At 36.9% G+C, this 14,955-nt stretch overlaps 1 protein-coding gene across 1 annotated transcript; it reads left to right on the top strand.

Moving 5' to 3' along the window:
* The first annotated feature begins 1,829 nt into the window (after positions 1-1,829).
* On the top strand, positions 1,830-14,751 carry LOC131046555 (uncharacterized). The gene is made up of 7 exons (XM_057980315.2): positions 1,830-2,279; positions 2,440-4,277; positions 4,406-4,767; positions 4,862-5,053; positions 5,139-6,292; positions 6,377-6,450; positions 14,552-14,751. Exons 1-5 carry the CDS (start codon positions 1,859-1,861, stop codon positions 5,980-5,982), a joined length of 3,657 nt encoding a protein of 1,218 aa, XP_057836298.2. The 5' UTR covers positions 1,830-1,858; the 3' UTR covers positions 5,983-6,292; positions 6,377-6,450; positions 14,552-14,751.
* Positions 14,752-14,955: the final 204 nt, after the last annotated feature.

Below are 14,955 nucleotides of genomic sequence, written 5' to 3'. Positions count from 1 at the left end.
TTTTCTTTCTAGTTTGTGTCTACCTTTGATGTAATCTCATTCACAAACAAACCATACATAAAAGCCTATTCCTAAAGTTATAATTTAGACTAATTGAATTCCTTTGTAAATTTCTAGCTTGATACATTGTCATGGTTCAAAAAGTGGTCCCATTATAGAAATATTGTTTCTTAAAGATCTTTGTTACAACAACTTATAAATCAACAATATGCTTACCAATGCTAATGCATATATTTCTTACCTTTTAAATTGCATAATGAAGAGCAACTTAATGTTAATCCCACTTTGTGTGTTGACAATAGTGAACTCAATGGATTTAATATGGGCATAATTTTTCATACTATGAGAGGCAAGTATTTTGAAGAGGACACAAACCAAGATCTTCCTGTTCTAGATATAGATGAACCTCATAATAAAAACTCCAAAGTTTGTTAGAGAGAATCATTTACCTAGTTCATAAAAAGGTGAAGCCAATATTAAAGTGCCTTCCTTACAAATACATGGAGCCTACTATGAGGCTAGTATAACTGACATTTCTTCTTTACAAATGGAAGTAACCCATCATGAAGTAACACCTATAGAGGTGGTTTCTTCAATGACTAAGGTTAAAGTGGTTGTGGATTTTGTGCCAAAAGGTTACAAGGGATTTATTCAGAGGTTGCCTTCAAATACTCTCATTTCTTTTTATACAAAGACACTTCTATATCTGTTAAGCAAATTAGGGAAGGGATATACAATACCCAAGAAGAACAAATTTGGTTTACAAATAAGAGAGAACAAAAGACCAATATTTGATTCCTTACACATCTTCATTTGTTTGAGACCTCTTCTTTCACAAAATCTTAAACCCTTTATTCAACTCAATTTTCAAAGCCAACCTCAAATACTCAAGTTGTTACTCAATCTCTTCCATGGAATTTGCAAAATGCTTTACAAACTAGCTTGCTTCTTAATAGTTTGCGAATTAGCTTGGTTCCTAATGGCTTGTGTAATTTTGGGTAGAGAAGGCAACATAGATGTGGACTTGAACACCCAAAAGTTGTGGTTGTAGTAAATAAAAGCAATCTATAGTTAGCTATCTAGGGAGTGTTCATAAACACCAAAAAGTCCCCCCTTGACCCTAACCCCAACTTCATTTTCAACACCATCTACCTGTCCATTTGCCATGCATATGCCTTCCTCAAAGATAACATGTTTAGATATATGGTCTATGCTCATGACATTTTGCATGGATGACGAATATCCTTTCTAAAAGCCACTCCACTCCCACTACCTTTATTTCCTTTAGCGAAAGCCTAACTACATTGAACCCAAGCTTGTAAGACACCACAAACATGAAGTTCACATAAACTATGTTACTCAATAAAAACATTGAAATGAAAAAAATATGTAGTGAAACTTACAAGGCTTGACAAATCTATTTTGAAGGTAAGAAATTTTAAAGTTAATGAAATACCTATGTAAATTATTGATAGATTTGATATAAAGATTGATAAGATAAACAATATATTAATAAACTCAACAACAATATACATTATACATTTATAATGTAAAAAAAATATCCAAATCAGATCAACCTTAAAACTCACCACTATAACTAATTTTTTACATACTACAATCTTCTATTTAAATTTGCAAAACAAAGTATTGTTTGTATCCAAACCAGTTGTATTTATTAAAACAAATAACTATTAAGAGAAAATAAAATAGTATAATTTTTAAAGAAGACCAATTATTTAGAAATTAGCTCAACACCCATTTTCAAAAAGGTACAATTTAAATATATTTCCATTCTTTCCCTCCATTTTGAAGAGTCCTGTATAAGAGAATTTATCCCCCATGCATTTCTTCTTCAAAAATGGCTGCGGAACAAGAAGGAAAATGGGTACAAAGAATTCTGGTAATGCTCGACATACGCGATCTCAAGAGCCTGCAAAATCGAAAGCCATATCTCAACGCCATTCAGCAATCTGTTGACAAATTACTGAGGTCTTGTGATCCAACAAGCTTGTGGGCATTCAAGCTCTTTGATTCCTCACTCTCATCATATCGTTCCAGATCGGTTATCGAACAGAATGTGGGAAAACGGGCTACTCATATCCACTTCGACTCTGTTCAGCAGATCCAGATGTTTATTTCAGCTCTCAAATGCCTCGCCAACATTGTAGTCTCTCTGCAACCCTCTGCTCACTCGCGGGCCGAATCTGTGGCACAGTCAATGCAGGAGCTTATTCACGATTATGTATGGGAGTCTGTCCTAATTGACAAAATTACTTCGGGTGGGCATTTAAAAATGAAAATATTTCTCATTTAAATGGCCAAAACCACTTAAAATGTTTCCTCTGTTGAGAATCCTGTTTAGACTTTTTAGATATTTGAACTTGAACCCTTTCTACACAAGCTAATTGATTTAGTGCTGGAGCTCATTCTAATTGACAGGTAAACAGGATATCTTTAGCAAGCACAAGAACTCGAATTTGGTAGAATTGTTTTCTTCAGTATCATGGACCAGGACTGGTTTTGCAGAGTTTATTAAGGATGAAAATTCCTTTACGGATCTTTCTTCATTGTCAGACGAACAATTAATGGAGCTTTTTAGCTTGAAGTTTAGGTCTGTAATTGAATCCTTTGGATCTCGTGATATTCATTTTTGCTGGATTGACATTCCTCCTCTTGTTTCTCAAATGAGGGGCTGTCCAAATGAAATAAGTCAGGGCAAAATCTTTCAAGTGTTCAGAAAAATGGGATGGAGCTTTACAGCTGTGGATGTTGTTATTTTGGCCTCAAGATTCGTGCCCTTTTCCCTAATCTGGCCTACAATTGCTTATCCTATGGTTTCTTCGCCACAATGCAGCGCTTTGGCAGAAGTGGATCTGGAATTGGAAGACATTGGTGGAAAAGCTTTGGTGTGTAGAACTTGTGAAGTGCAGTGGGCGGAACTCACTAAGGCCAAAACTCTGAACTCACCTAGAGATGAAAGCTGTTACATGGGAGTAATGGATTTTTCTCTTCTATTTCAGAAGCATTTGGAAAAAAATTGTAGTGGTGGTAATATGAAAATTCATGTTGTTTTGCCAATTCCGAAGGAGAAGTTCCTAGATTTGAGAAATATCATTTCTAGTTGCGTTTTGCTTTCAGGGATCTCTGGTAAGAAGAAGAAGTATAAGACAGATCATAATCGTGAACAAAATGAACTTGAAGGAAATGTTGCCAAGGACAAAATGGACAGCGACTTACTTGGTGATGAAGTGCTTATCAGATTACAACAAAAAAGTGGGGAATTTAGGTGCGGGAAGCCTGCTTGGCAGCTGCTTTTGGTGTTTCTAGCGCGCAAGAACTTCCTGGCATTGGTTAACGTTTCTGACAAAAACAATCATTCTTTTGGTGCTGTTCTCGAGCCTTTGACTGTGCACACAGCATTTCTTCATGTTTTGGGAAGTAATTTTTTATTTACATCTAACATACCACTGAAGGACACTAGCTTTGGAGGAGATTGTTGTGAACTAGTTCGCACTAAAACTCTTAAAACTGTACCACAAGCAGAAATTAATCTCAAAGAACAAGTTAATGGTAGCTCACGCAATGCTTGCAAAAGAAGTGAGATGGATCGATCCTTGCCCTGTGAGCAGGAACAAACACCAGCTAGTTTGTGTTTTGGTGGTCCAAACGAGTCTGTTCCCGCAGGGCCACTTAGGAACAAAAACAGCAGAGAGCACAAATCCTCAACGATCGGTCTTGACCTTCAATGCAATACTTGGGACTCTTTGTATTCTGCAATTGTTGGGGGTTCATGTAAAACAGCCTCTGATGTAATTTTTGCCACAAAATTGGAGGATAGGTATTTTAAGGGCAGTTGCAGACAGTCCAAAATTTTAAGGTTTTTGAGTCGCTGGATGAAGAAGATATCAAAGAAGTTGGATGCAGGCCAGGCCTTTGACAATTTGTTCAATCAAGCGGTTTTGAATTCCTGCCCAACGGAGAAAAATAAAGCAACTACTGATCTGGTTCTCAAGAAAACACTACAGCCTCTGGCTGAATGTGAACAATTTTGCCCCATATCCACTGCTTTACCTTCTCTTTCGAATGCTTCTTTATCTACTGAAGTTGGAGATTGCGATTCAGAAACTGTTGAGTTAGATAATGACAAAGCATTCACTGAGTCACTGGATGAAAAAATGCAGCATGGTCTCTCTAGCAAAGAAGTCGACTTGAGGGCTTTAGCCCAACGCCTTACATATGTTGTAATCCAACATGTAGAAGTGCGATTCAGAAACTGTTGAGTTAGATAATGACAAAGCATTCACTGAGTCACTGGATGAAAAAATGCAGCATGGTCTCTCTAGCAAAGAAGTCGACTTGAGGGCTTTAGCCCAACGCCTTACATATGTTGTAATCCAACATGTAGAAGTGCGATTCAGAAACTGTTGAGTTAGATAATGACAAAGCATTCACTGAGTCACTGGATGAAAAAATGCAGCATGGTCTCTCTAGCAAAGAAGTCGACTTGAGGGCTTTAGCCCAACGCCTTACATATGTTGTAATCCAACATGTAGAAGTCCAGCTGGAAGCTGAGCATTGCTCATCTACAAATGTTGCAAAAGCAATCAGTTTAACTAAGAGATCCATTTGCCATGAAGTGATGGAGTTGATTTTGAAAAAGCCCAAAGAGTTGGCAGTCAAGTACAAAGATTGCCCTCTTCCATTATCTAGCCAACTTGGCAATTCTGATTTTGCTTCTCTATACACCTCTGAAGACAAGGTTAGAGAGTATCCTTTTTTTTTCATGTTCTTTAGACTTTTATATTGACATTTCTTCGAAAGCTCATTATAAAAATTATTGAAATTCTTCACTCAAGAATAGACATGAATTGCAAGTATTATTTCGCATGGAAATACTTGCATCAAAGATTGCTGGGAGCATTGAAGAGCAAACAAAGAATAAATTAATAAAAGAAATCTGCAAACTTCTGGAAAACATTCAATTTAATTTGCCAGGAGGAATATTTGGTGGGGAAAACCTTAATGAGTTTGCAAACAGAGTTATTGCATCCAGGTAACCTTCTAATTTACTAATAAACTGTGTCTAATAAATTTAATATCTGATGATACGTTCAAATAAGCCATGCCTTTCATTGCAGGTATATTGATCGAGTGGACATGGTGATTAGAAAAGTATACAAGGATATAGAATTTTATGCATATGATGATTCAGGGGATATTTTCCATTCTATGTCCAACGAGGATAAAGATGTTGATATGCAGAAAAAAGAACATGATGCAGAGGCTTCTTCTCAAAATGATTTCATGGCTAGTAATGGTGGGGAAAGGAGAAATGCAGGCCAGATAGGAGAGTCATATTGTCAGATGTCTGCCATGGATGATGATCAGCATTCCCTGAAATTGCCACAAGATGAAAGGGTTTCAAGAAAGCATTCAGAAAAATATCTTAAGGCTGATGATTATGAATGTAGACTTAAGAAAGCTGAAGCAAACAGGGAGCGTGCATGCAGATTTGCACATTTTACAAGCAGAGCTCGAGATTTGCAACGAGTGTGGGCACCAAAACAAGCTAGCCATATGATCAGGAAGCAATCTAATAGTCAAGTAAGTCGGGCAAAGAAGAAACATTTAAAAGCTGATAAAGGTGATGTGATATATGAGACTCCAATGCGATCTTCAAAGATGAGAAAAAATAAAAATGGGAAAGCAGTGGCGGTTGAAAGGAAGGAGACTACAACTACTACTGATTTTGTTGATGAGACGCTATATCCTAGAACAAATCACAGGTTGAAGGCCACTTCAGATATTGTTCATGAGACTCCATATCCAATCCCTAAAGTACAAAATCACATGTCAGGAGTCAGGACAATGGTGGTCGATCATCCTGATTCAAGGACAGCTTCTGATCATGCGACATCCGGCACAGGCTCAAAGTTAAGATTTATTTCAAGAGCATTATTTGAAAACGGAAAATCTTTTTAAAGCAATGCTTTTTACCATCTACAATATCTCTGGTGTTGGTCCTATGGAAACATCCAACTCGGTCGACCATCCTGATTCAAGGACAGCTCCTGATCATATGACACCCGGCACAGGCTCAAAGTTAAGACTTATTTCAAGAGCATTATTTGAAAACAGGGATTCGTTTTAAAGCAATGTTTTTACCATCTACAATATCTCTGGTGTTGGTCCTATGGAAACATCCAACTCATGCTTAATATTTTGTCTCAATTTTGTGTCAATGAACTGGGGTTGTTTAGGCCCGGAGAATTATTTGATTATAAAAGAAGAGGTAATTTTTAAGCTATGGAAAGTCATAATTTATTCCTTCGATGCTAAGAACTAGTATAAGTGTTGTCCCTTTTTTCTTACACAGCAAGGTTCAGTGTACGTCCAGAAATGGAGATCTTACAGGGTAGCACAAATGCATGGCTTCCAGAACCAACTAAGGTGTGATTACCATTACTATCATAAGACCCAGGATGATGCAATGCAGATAATATGAGCGATAATGTGTTTGCTTCAAATTGACTCTTTCCTAAAGAATTGTTCAAAAACTTCAAATCACCCTCATAAGCTGATTGATAATACATACTAGGCACCAAAGCTTAAACAATAATAAAACTTAAATCATTTCACATAATGCTGTGCAGAGCTCCCATTAAGCACCTTTAGAAATTGGGACAATCTATGTCATAGGGTTCATCAAACCTCAAACAAAAAATTCGAAATTCAGTGAACAAAAAGGAAATGAAAAAAAATGTTTTTAATTTGTTGTAAAATTTGTACCAAATAAATCAGGGTTTTTATAAAAATCAATGATATCCTGAACGCCAAAGGATTTTTATATTGTTTTGTGGCATAATGAACTGTCAGGCGGGAGGGGATATAGTGGCTACCTTTCTGTCATACTATCCAATGTTTGATGAGGTGGCTCCCATTCTACATATCATTTGCTATCGTAGGTTTGCCTGCACTCATAAAATTGGATAACCATCTTCTCACCAAGAAGAATGCATATAAAGAGTTGTTGACTGTAAGTGCCTGTGATCGCTATTGTAGATCCATGTGGCCTAAAATGTCTCCCTAAAGTAGATATGACTTTCAAATATACTTCATTTTTTATACCTAACGTATATCCACCCTTAATATTATGAATATATTAGTTATATTTAAAAAAATCAAATTTAAATAAGGCATATTTAATCATGTTATTTTTTTGAATTTTTTTCCCTTGCTAAATTTCATCTGGACATGAACACGAACTCAAACCTTGTGACATAGGGCACAATAACAAGAAAGCAAGTGGCCGTCAAAGGTCACATAGGTTCAGTTGTTTTTAACATAAGTGAATATGGTTGCTTATCTTTTCTAGCATTGATTCATGCTTCCAATTCTGCCATTAACTCTACTTCAATTACAGCAGCAATATATGGTTATAATGAAGATGATAAATTCCGCTCAGTCCATTGTATGATTGATGCAGAGTCTGCAAACTGTTAACCTCACTTTAGATTTAGAAAGAAACATGGCAGACTGAAAAATGATAACCAAAAGATCGGACAAGACAATTAGAATATCCTTAAAAACAAGAGCAGTTACATAAGATCTGATTTATATTATGACAGCATGGTTTCATTTATCCTAACTCTCCATCTAACAAGCATGTGTTGCCATTTACAGCCCAAAAGGCATCAGTAAGTAAAAGACTTATGTTTTGGCTTTCTACATTTAATATTGATAATATATTAATATACTAGCCCGTTCCCTATGCCCCACAAAACTGAGCAGTTACAAACAACTGCTATTCTTAGTGAAACTCTACTCAAACGCTACATTTAGTTCCCTAATCTGTGTTGCATCATCACCTCTTCTGTTTAAAATTCTCAACCTCCTGGTTCAGAGTTGGTTTTACCCAAAATCTCTTTATGAAAACCAAAACACCAAGAAGATGAGACAAATTTGGGCTAGACTTTAGAACCGTCCTTTTTACCCAAAGAAAAAGGTTGCGATGTTCCCTTCCACCATATTAGGTACTACCATAATTTTTCACAATATTTCCTCCTTTGTTTCTGACTACCTGTTGGAACATAAACCTTCCTCCTTGTTGTGACCTATTTCACACATCGCCCCATTCCAAATGGGGACCCCCAGTTGTTTTCTTTTTAGGGTTTTGTTTTAGCTTTGCAATTTCATAAATCCATTTTCGAGTTAGAGTTTTTTCAAGAGTCATCCGAGCCAAATAGAGAAATCATACCTTGATCAGTGTCTGGACACCACCAAAGCACCTAGAAGGCCCGGAGGACAAAGATCACAATTGCTTAGGGTCAATTCTGAGACCTTCCTATTTTTGAGGAATTCTGCTTTTTTGCTTTTTTGCTTTTTGGCATTTTGGGACCAATCTGGGAAGCAGCGTTTTTGGCCTGTTTTTTGCTTTTTTGCTTTTTGCTTTTTTCAGCTTTTTTGAAAGTTGACCTAGGATTGGGTCCCTCAAGTCATGTATTCAAAATCAAAATTTTGTGTCTCCAAGTGTAAAAAGCAGGGTGAAATCTCTAGACGAGGTTTTGTTCTAGATGTTCTAGATAAACATGCATAACAGCAAATCGACCTTGAAGTCAGCCATGCCAAAGGTAAAGATGGCACATGAAGAGCCTAAAGTTCGCCATAGCAAAGATAACTATCAAATTCACCCAAGGCTAGCATGGCACAAAGAACTTGAAGTCCGCCCAAGGCAATGGATGGCATGGAATGGCAAAACCAAGGTGAAGTCCGCCAAGAGGGATGGCAAATGAAGAGTGAACTCTGCCCTAGCACTTGGCTTGCCAAGCACAAATTCCATCCTGCCCAAGTTGGATATGTCCAAGAAGTGCTAAAGTCCACCCAGCTAAGGAAGTTGGCCTAACAATGCTCAAGTCTGCCCAAGGTTAAGAGGGGCTAAATTCAAATTTTCCAAAGGCCCATGAAGTCCACCTAGGCATAAAAAGAATGTCTAAGCAGCTAGCAAGTCCGCCCACATATGGCTTGTTGATGAGAAAGTCCGCCCAAGGAAGAGTGTGGAGTTGGTTAGATAGTCATGAAGTCAGCCCTCCTAAGCAAGATACGTCCAATCAACATCCAAGTCCGCCCAAGAGGGATGACAAATGAAGAGTGAACTCCGCCCTAGCACTTGGCTTGCCAAGCACAAAGTCTGTCTTGCCCAAGTTGGATATGTCCAAGAAGTGCTAAAGTCCGCCCAGCTATAAACAAGAATGGCATGCAATCGATGAAGTCCGCCTAGGTAGAGTATGGCATAAAGATGACCAAATTCACCATGAAGAAGGAAAAATATGGCTAAGGAAAACAAACAAACATGGTATGAACTATGAAGCACATGAAATCCACCATGGACGAAGGTTTAATCAAGTTTGAAGTTGGAAAAATAAAACTCAGCACTTTGGACATTTTTGAAAATTTCTTCTAAGTAGAATATTTTTGTATTTTTCCAACACTTAGAAGAAAATTTCGAAAATGTCAAACACTTGAACAATTTTTGAAAATCCAACACTTAGAAAAATTTTCGAGCTCAAGAAGAATCTAGAAGGTTCTATGCCAACTCGCTTGCGGAGAAGATTGAGTTTCCATTTTGGAAGAAATAAAACAGTCCAAGTTCGATGAATCTTAGGAAAAACATAAAAACCAAAAAAACAAAAAACATGAAGTTTCTAAAAATTGAACTCCTCCAACTCTATATCAATTCGACTTGTCCTTTTCAATTCATTCTCAAGTTGAAGATTGAAGTTTGAAGTTTTTTTTCTCTCTCGAGGTTTCGAAAGAGAGATTTTTGAAGGAGGATTTTGAAGATAAAGTGAATTTTCGAGGTGAATTTTTGAAGATAAAGTGAAATTTCTAAGTTGAAGGACATAATTTCCAGGAGAATAAAGTGCTTTTTCTGAGTTAAAGGCAGAATTTTCAGAATTGAAGATAGATTTTCAGTCACAAGTGCAATTTTGAAGGTTCAAAATCTGAGTTTGATTGAATTCTTTTATCCTTATTCTGTCTTATTCACTTATTCTCGTGAAATTTACTAAGTATTTAGCCAAATTCGTCCATTTTCAGTCTGATTTTTTCGCAGAAATTTAGCTTTTTGACAGATTGAAAGTGAAATTTTCGAGCAAATGGTCCAAAGAGTTAGAATCTTCACTTTTTTCGAAAATAATGTTAAATTTTCATGTTTATCGCAGGTTGATGACAACTAAAGGAGCACCTTCAAGAAAGGCTCAGATGAAGTTCGCTAGCAAAGGAGTGTAGCCTGAATCAAAGATCAATTCCGAATGGAAAAATGTCACAGACACCAACCTCGGGCACGAGGACTTCAAAGATTTCAAGAGAAGAATGTATGGACAAGATGGACTCTTGCCAACACCTATTGCTCGCCGGATGATGAGAAATGGCATCGTCCAAGCAACTGGATTTCCACCAGCTATGGAATGTGCTGAGCTTATGGTTGAATGTGCCATACACTACAATGCCCAAGAGAGAGAAATCGTTGCACCAGATGGAAGAGTATTGGCTCATCTTGGAGAATTAGCCATTCAGGAAGCATTTGGAATACCAAATTACAACCAGACTTCCTATAAAACTAAAGAAGAAACCGGGAGACTTTATGAAGACCAACTTGAGCTCTGCGCGAGACAAATGTCAATGTCGTGGCTTGAGAAGCCAAGGCCCAACCTCAAGAAAGTGTTGAAGAAATTGCTTCGCACGGACTTCAAGGAGGAATATGGTGATATCATTTTACTGCTGAATAGAGTAATGGGCAACCCTCAGGGTGCGCCATTTGAAACATGGATGTATTATTTTATTGACGAGATCACCTCTAGAGTCAAAATGTTCAATTGGTCCAGGATAATCAACGACAACTTGAATGAGCAACTAATAAAATTGGAAAGGACGGAGTCCTTTTACATGAGCTCCTACATTGTCTATCTATTGGCAAGAAACTACAAATACACTAGATTGATTTGCAAAGGCATAGTAGGCAATGGTGAAAATGAATTCAAGTCCTATGACTGCTATCCGCAGCTGCAGCTTACCGAGAAGGCCCACTTCAAGTGGGTAAATGATGCGTTCTTAATATATATCACCAGAACATTGCAAGGAGGAACCCATCAGAGGCTTACCCTAGAAGCCAAGAGCTTGATAAGCAAGCATGGATCCTCGTTCATCTAGTTTCCAAGATTCACATACATAAGAGTCCAGGGATTTACCGGATGTCCTTATCGACTTCCAATCTATCCCACTAATAGAATGATCTTGCTAGAAGTCCTGAGGCAATTGGAAACGTATCAAGGCCTCCAGAGAACAAAGCAGGAGGCAACCATTTCCTTTCCATTTTTCATCAAAAATATGCTGGAGTCTTGTCCAATAGCACATGCAGTTAAGAGCGCGAGATTAGAGATGCAATGGTAATCATATTGGATCAATGAATGGAGAAAAATACAAACACAGGGTTGATTTGGAAGATTTTTGGGCAAATGCTGTAGACGAGTATGACATCAGGAAAAGACTATGGTCTAGATTGCTAATAAGCTTGATTAGAACAACCGAGCTTTTCCGCCTGATCAGTTAAAAGATGATGGAGAATATGTTCAACCGTGCTTTGATGAGAATTGGCCTCTTCTTCCTGTACGATGGTCAGAACCAGAGCTCATAGATCTAACCACCTTGATGCGACCAGTTGTTAAGTATTCACAGTGGTGGGTTGATCAGTAGGTCCAAGTGTTAAGGTGAAGAAATTTGACTTTTACTTATAACTTGATGGGCGAAATGGAGTCGTATTCTTTGAATGCGGAAACATCCCAAAATGTCGAGCCTATTGAAAGTATCAACTCTCGGAAAAGGAAGGAAGCAGTTGAGGGCTCTTCGACGACTAAAGGAAAGAAGGTTGTGTTAAGGCCCAAAAGTGCACCCGAAAACTAAGTCTGTAAAAACTCAGCACTTTGGGATAACATGGGAACAATCGTGAGTTTGTGGGTAAACTACTAGGATGATTGGACCTCCGGATACACCGGTTCCTAAAAATGATGAATCACCTATTCTAATAAAACTTGGGAAACTTTGCTTGGAAAAGGGAAAAGGTATTAAAACTGAAAAAATGGAAAAAACTAAAACTTAAGTAAAGTGATACACCAATTTGATCTGAAAATGATAGAAGACTTTCTAAAATCACATGTTTTACTCAAAAGCACCTCTGATTTATATCACATAAATGATTTATGCAAAGGATCTTAACTCAGACAATTGAAAGGAAAAAAAAATGGCTTTCTCAAACAATCAACTGATAAACCACAATGTATAACCTGTGATTCATGCATGAGACAAAAATTCCAAAGGTTATTTAATCAATAACACAATATAAAAATGAATCTCAATCACACATGAAATAATAAGCTCAAAAATGTAAGGTATAAGCTGATAATTTTATTGAATATTCTGTCAAGCAACTGTAAATGTGAGCTACAAGAAGAATTCTTTGCCAAGCATGAGAATAATAATCTAGAACTCCATAAATAAGATGAATCTTTTTTCACTTTATACAAAAAGGCCTTCCAAAGGCAAGGATAAGATGACTCCAAGTCAAATGAAGGTGAACTGGAGTGATCTCCAACTCAAAATATCCCAAAAATCCGAGCAGAGAAGAAAAGCCACCCAAAAAGGCTTCAAATTTTGCATAAATGTGTGAAATCTGGCCCAAACTCTTGGTCAACTGAAGGTTGACCAATGTGATACTCAAAATCAAGTCTCAACTACTGGAGAACTGGTACAAACCCATGTATAACTGCACCTCAAGCCCAAATCCGACCCCAAACTCATGAGATAACTCTAGCCTCTTTGAGTTCAATATTTTTTACAGTGCATATTATGAATAAATATTTAAGACACAATTATAATAAATATTAATTGGATTTATAACTCATCCAATTAAAATATTCATTTTACAATTTTCAATGTGTCTATGGGTGAAAAATATTGAACTCAAAAGGGCTACAAAGGTGTAAAAATTAATAATTTCCACATAAGGATATAAAAATTGGAAATATTCTTACTTATATGTGAAAATAATTAATTTTAATAATTAATTATTATGTTAATGTTGCTATTAGTTTATTTTTATCAACATTAATATAATCATTAATTATTAAAATTAATAGCATCTTTAGAAGAAATAAGTCTTTTAAAAGACTTAGGGGTTTTATAGCCTCCCCACGGCTAAGCATAACATATCAAAAGTGGGAGTCTAGGGACTCGACCACTATGCATTAGTTGCATCTTTAAATAAAAAAAATACAATCCCATAAAAATAGGAAAAAGCGAGACAAAGGAGATGTAAAAAACATCGAACCCTCAGTCTTCATTCACTCTTGCATTTTTTTAATTGTTGGAGAAGAGCTCTGCCGCCATGCCAGGGCTTGGACAGGAAGAAAAGGAGCGCAAACTGTTCGAACTGACTCTCTCTTTTGGGAGTCACCTATGGCTGCAATTGGGGTTTTCGAATCTCATATTTGTAGGGGTTTCTTCGTAAACTGTAGCATTCTTTCGGTCCCAAAATCAAAACAGGTACTTTCGAGCTCCATTTTAAAGGAACCTCTGCAAATTTTGGCGTTGTAAAACAGCCATCCTGTGATAATTTTGCTTTGTTTTGCTTGCAAGGTATTCTGTATCTTTGGGCTCATGGCTCGTATATAAAAAAACACTCATAAAGCACAGTAGACTCGGCCCCTTCTCTGTTATTCTGCACATGATTCTTTGTGAAGACCCTGTGTGTGCAGAGGGTTTCGAAATGAGACCCTCGACATTCACATGATCTTAGAAGAGAACTGCGTATATTTTTTTTTTGTTGTGGTCATGTGCTCTGTTTGTCCTTTGCGCAGTATTCACAGTATGACGTGAAAATTTTGCAGAAAATAAACTTGACATGTTTCAGGTTTTACCATGGCAAGTATGAAAGTTTCAAAAAATATGAAAATAAACTCGACATGTGTCATGCTGAGAAAATATGCATTGCACTATGAATTTAAATCTGCACCTTAGCACTCTTTATTCTGATATTAGATTGTCTTTTGATCATCAGGGAATGAAACTAGAGGCACCCTTATGTGCGCATTCTCCTTTGAACTTCTGATATTCAGAAGTTATAGGATTTGTGAGGAGAATACGTACATAGGGGTACTTTAGGCCATGTCTTGATGACCAAAGAACAGTCATATAGATTCTATGAGCTAGGCTCAACCCTTGTGGGAGCCTCATTTAATCCCACTCATGCATGAAATTTGAAATCTGCAATTTTTTTTTTAACCTGTTTCTACACATTAAGCAAACTTCGTTAGAAAAACATTGATTCTCCGATGCAATGAGAATGATCTTTCTTTTTTGTTTTTTGATGCTTATTTTCCTGTTCAAATAAGGATCATGATTGAATAGTATAAATGCATAGGCATGATTAGGAGCTAATCAATCATTGCTTGGATCCCTTGGATCTAACACATACTTCTTTTCACTCTTTCATGACCAGGAGACAATTGGAGGCTAGGAGACGCCGGGGTTGCAGACCTACACCAGCAGAAACAGATTTATGCCAGCCATATACCCCCAGGAAATGGCTGGTTCCCTTCTCATCTTTTCTATGCATTTGTATTATTTGGTTTTGCTTTTCTCCTTTGCATAGGAAAATAAAGATCACTCTCACGGTCTTGTGTGAGGGAAACATTTATTCAGTAGATTACTTCTCTTAATCTTTCCAATTGTATAAAAGATGAAATATTATTTAGTTGAAAACAATTGAAAGATCTAAAATTTTCTCCATGTAGTTGTAATCTTTTAAAAGGAAACTGAATACCATAATCAAGGCTTTTTGCAAAAAATGTACCTTATGCCTGGCACTTGAATTTTCCACTAAATTGCAATCAGTATGAAAAT

This window comes from Cryptomeria japonica, chromosome 9 (genome assembly GCF_030272615.1).
Source record: "Cryptomeria japonica chromosome 9, Sugi_1.0, whole genome shotgun sequence".
Taxonomy (NCBI): Eukaryota; Viridiplantae; Streptophyta; class Pinopsida; order Cupressales; family Cupressaceae; genus Cryptomeria; species Cryptomeria japonica.
This window is presented reverse-complemented; position numbering and strand designations above follow the sequence as displayed.

Excerpts from the sequence above, each read along its gene's own strand:
- LOC131046555 (XM_057980315.2), top strand. The coding sequence starts at position 1,859 with ATGGCTGCGGAACAAGAAGGAAAATGGGTACAAAGAATTCTGGTAATG. Across the intron at positions 2,280-2,439 it reads AATTGACAAAATTACTTCGG|GTAAACAGGATATCTTTAGC; the intron begins GTGGGCATTTAA and ends TCTAATTGACAG. Across the intron at positions 4,278-4,405 it reads AAGTGCGATTCAGAAACTGT|AAGTGCGATTCAGAAACTGT; the intron begins TGAGTTAGATAA and ends TCCAACATGTAG.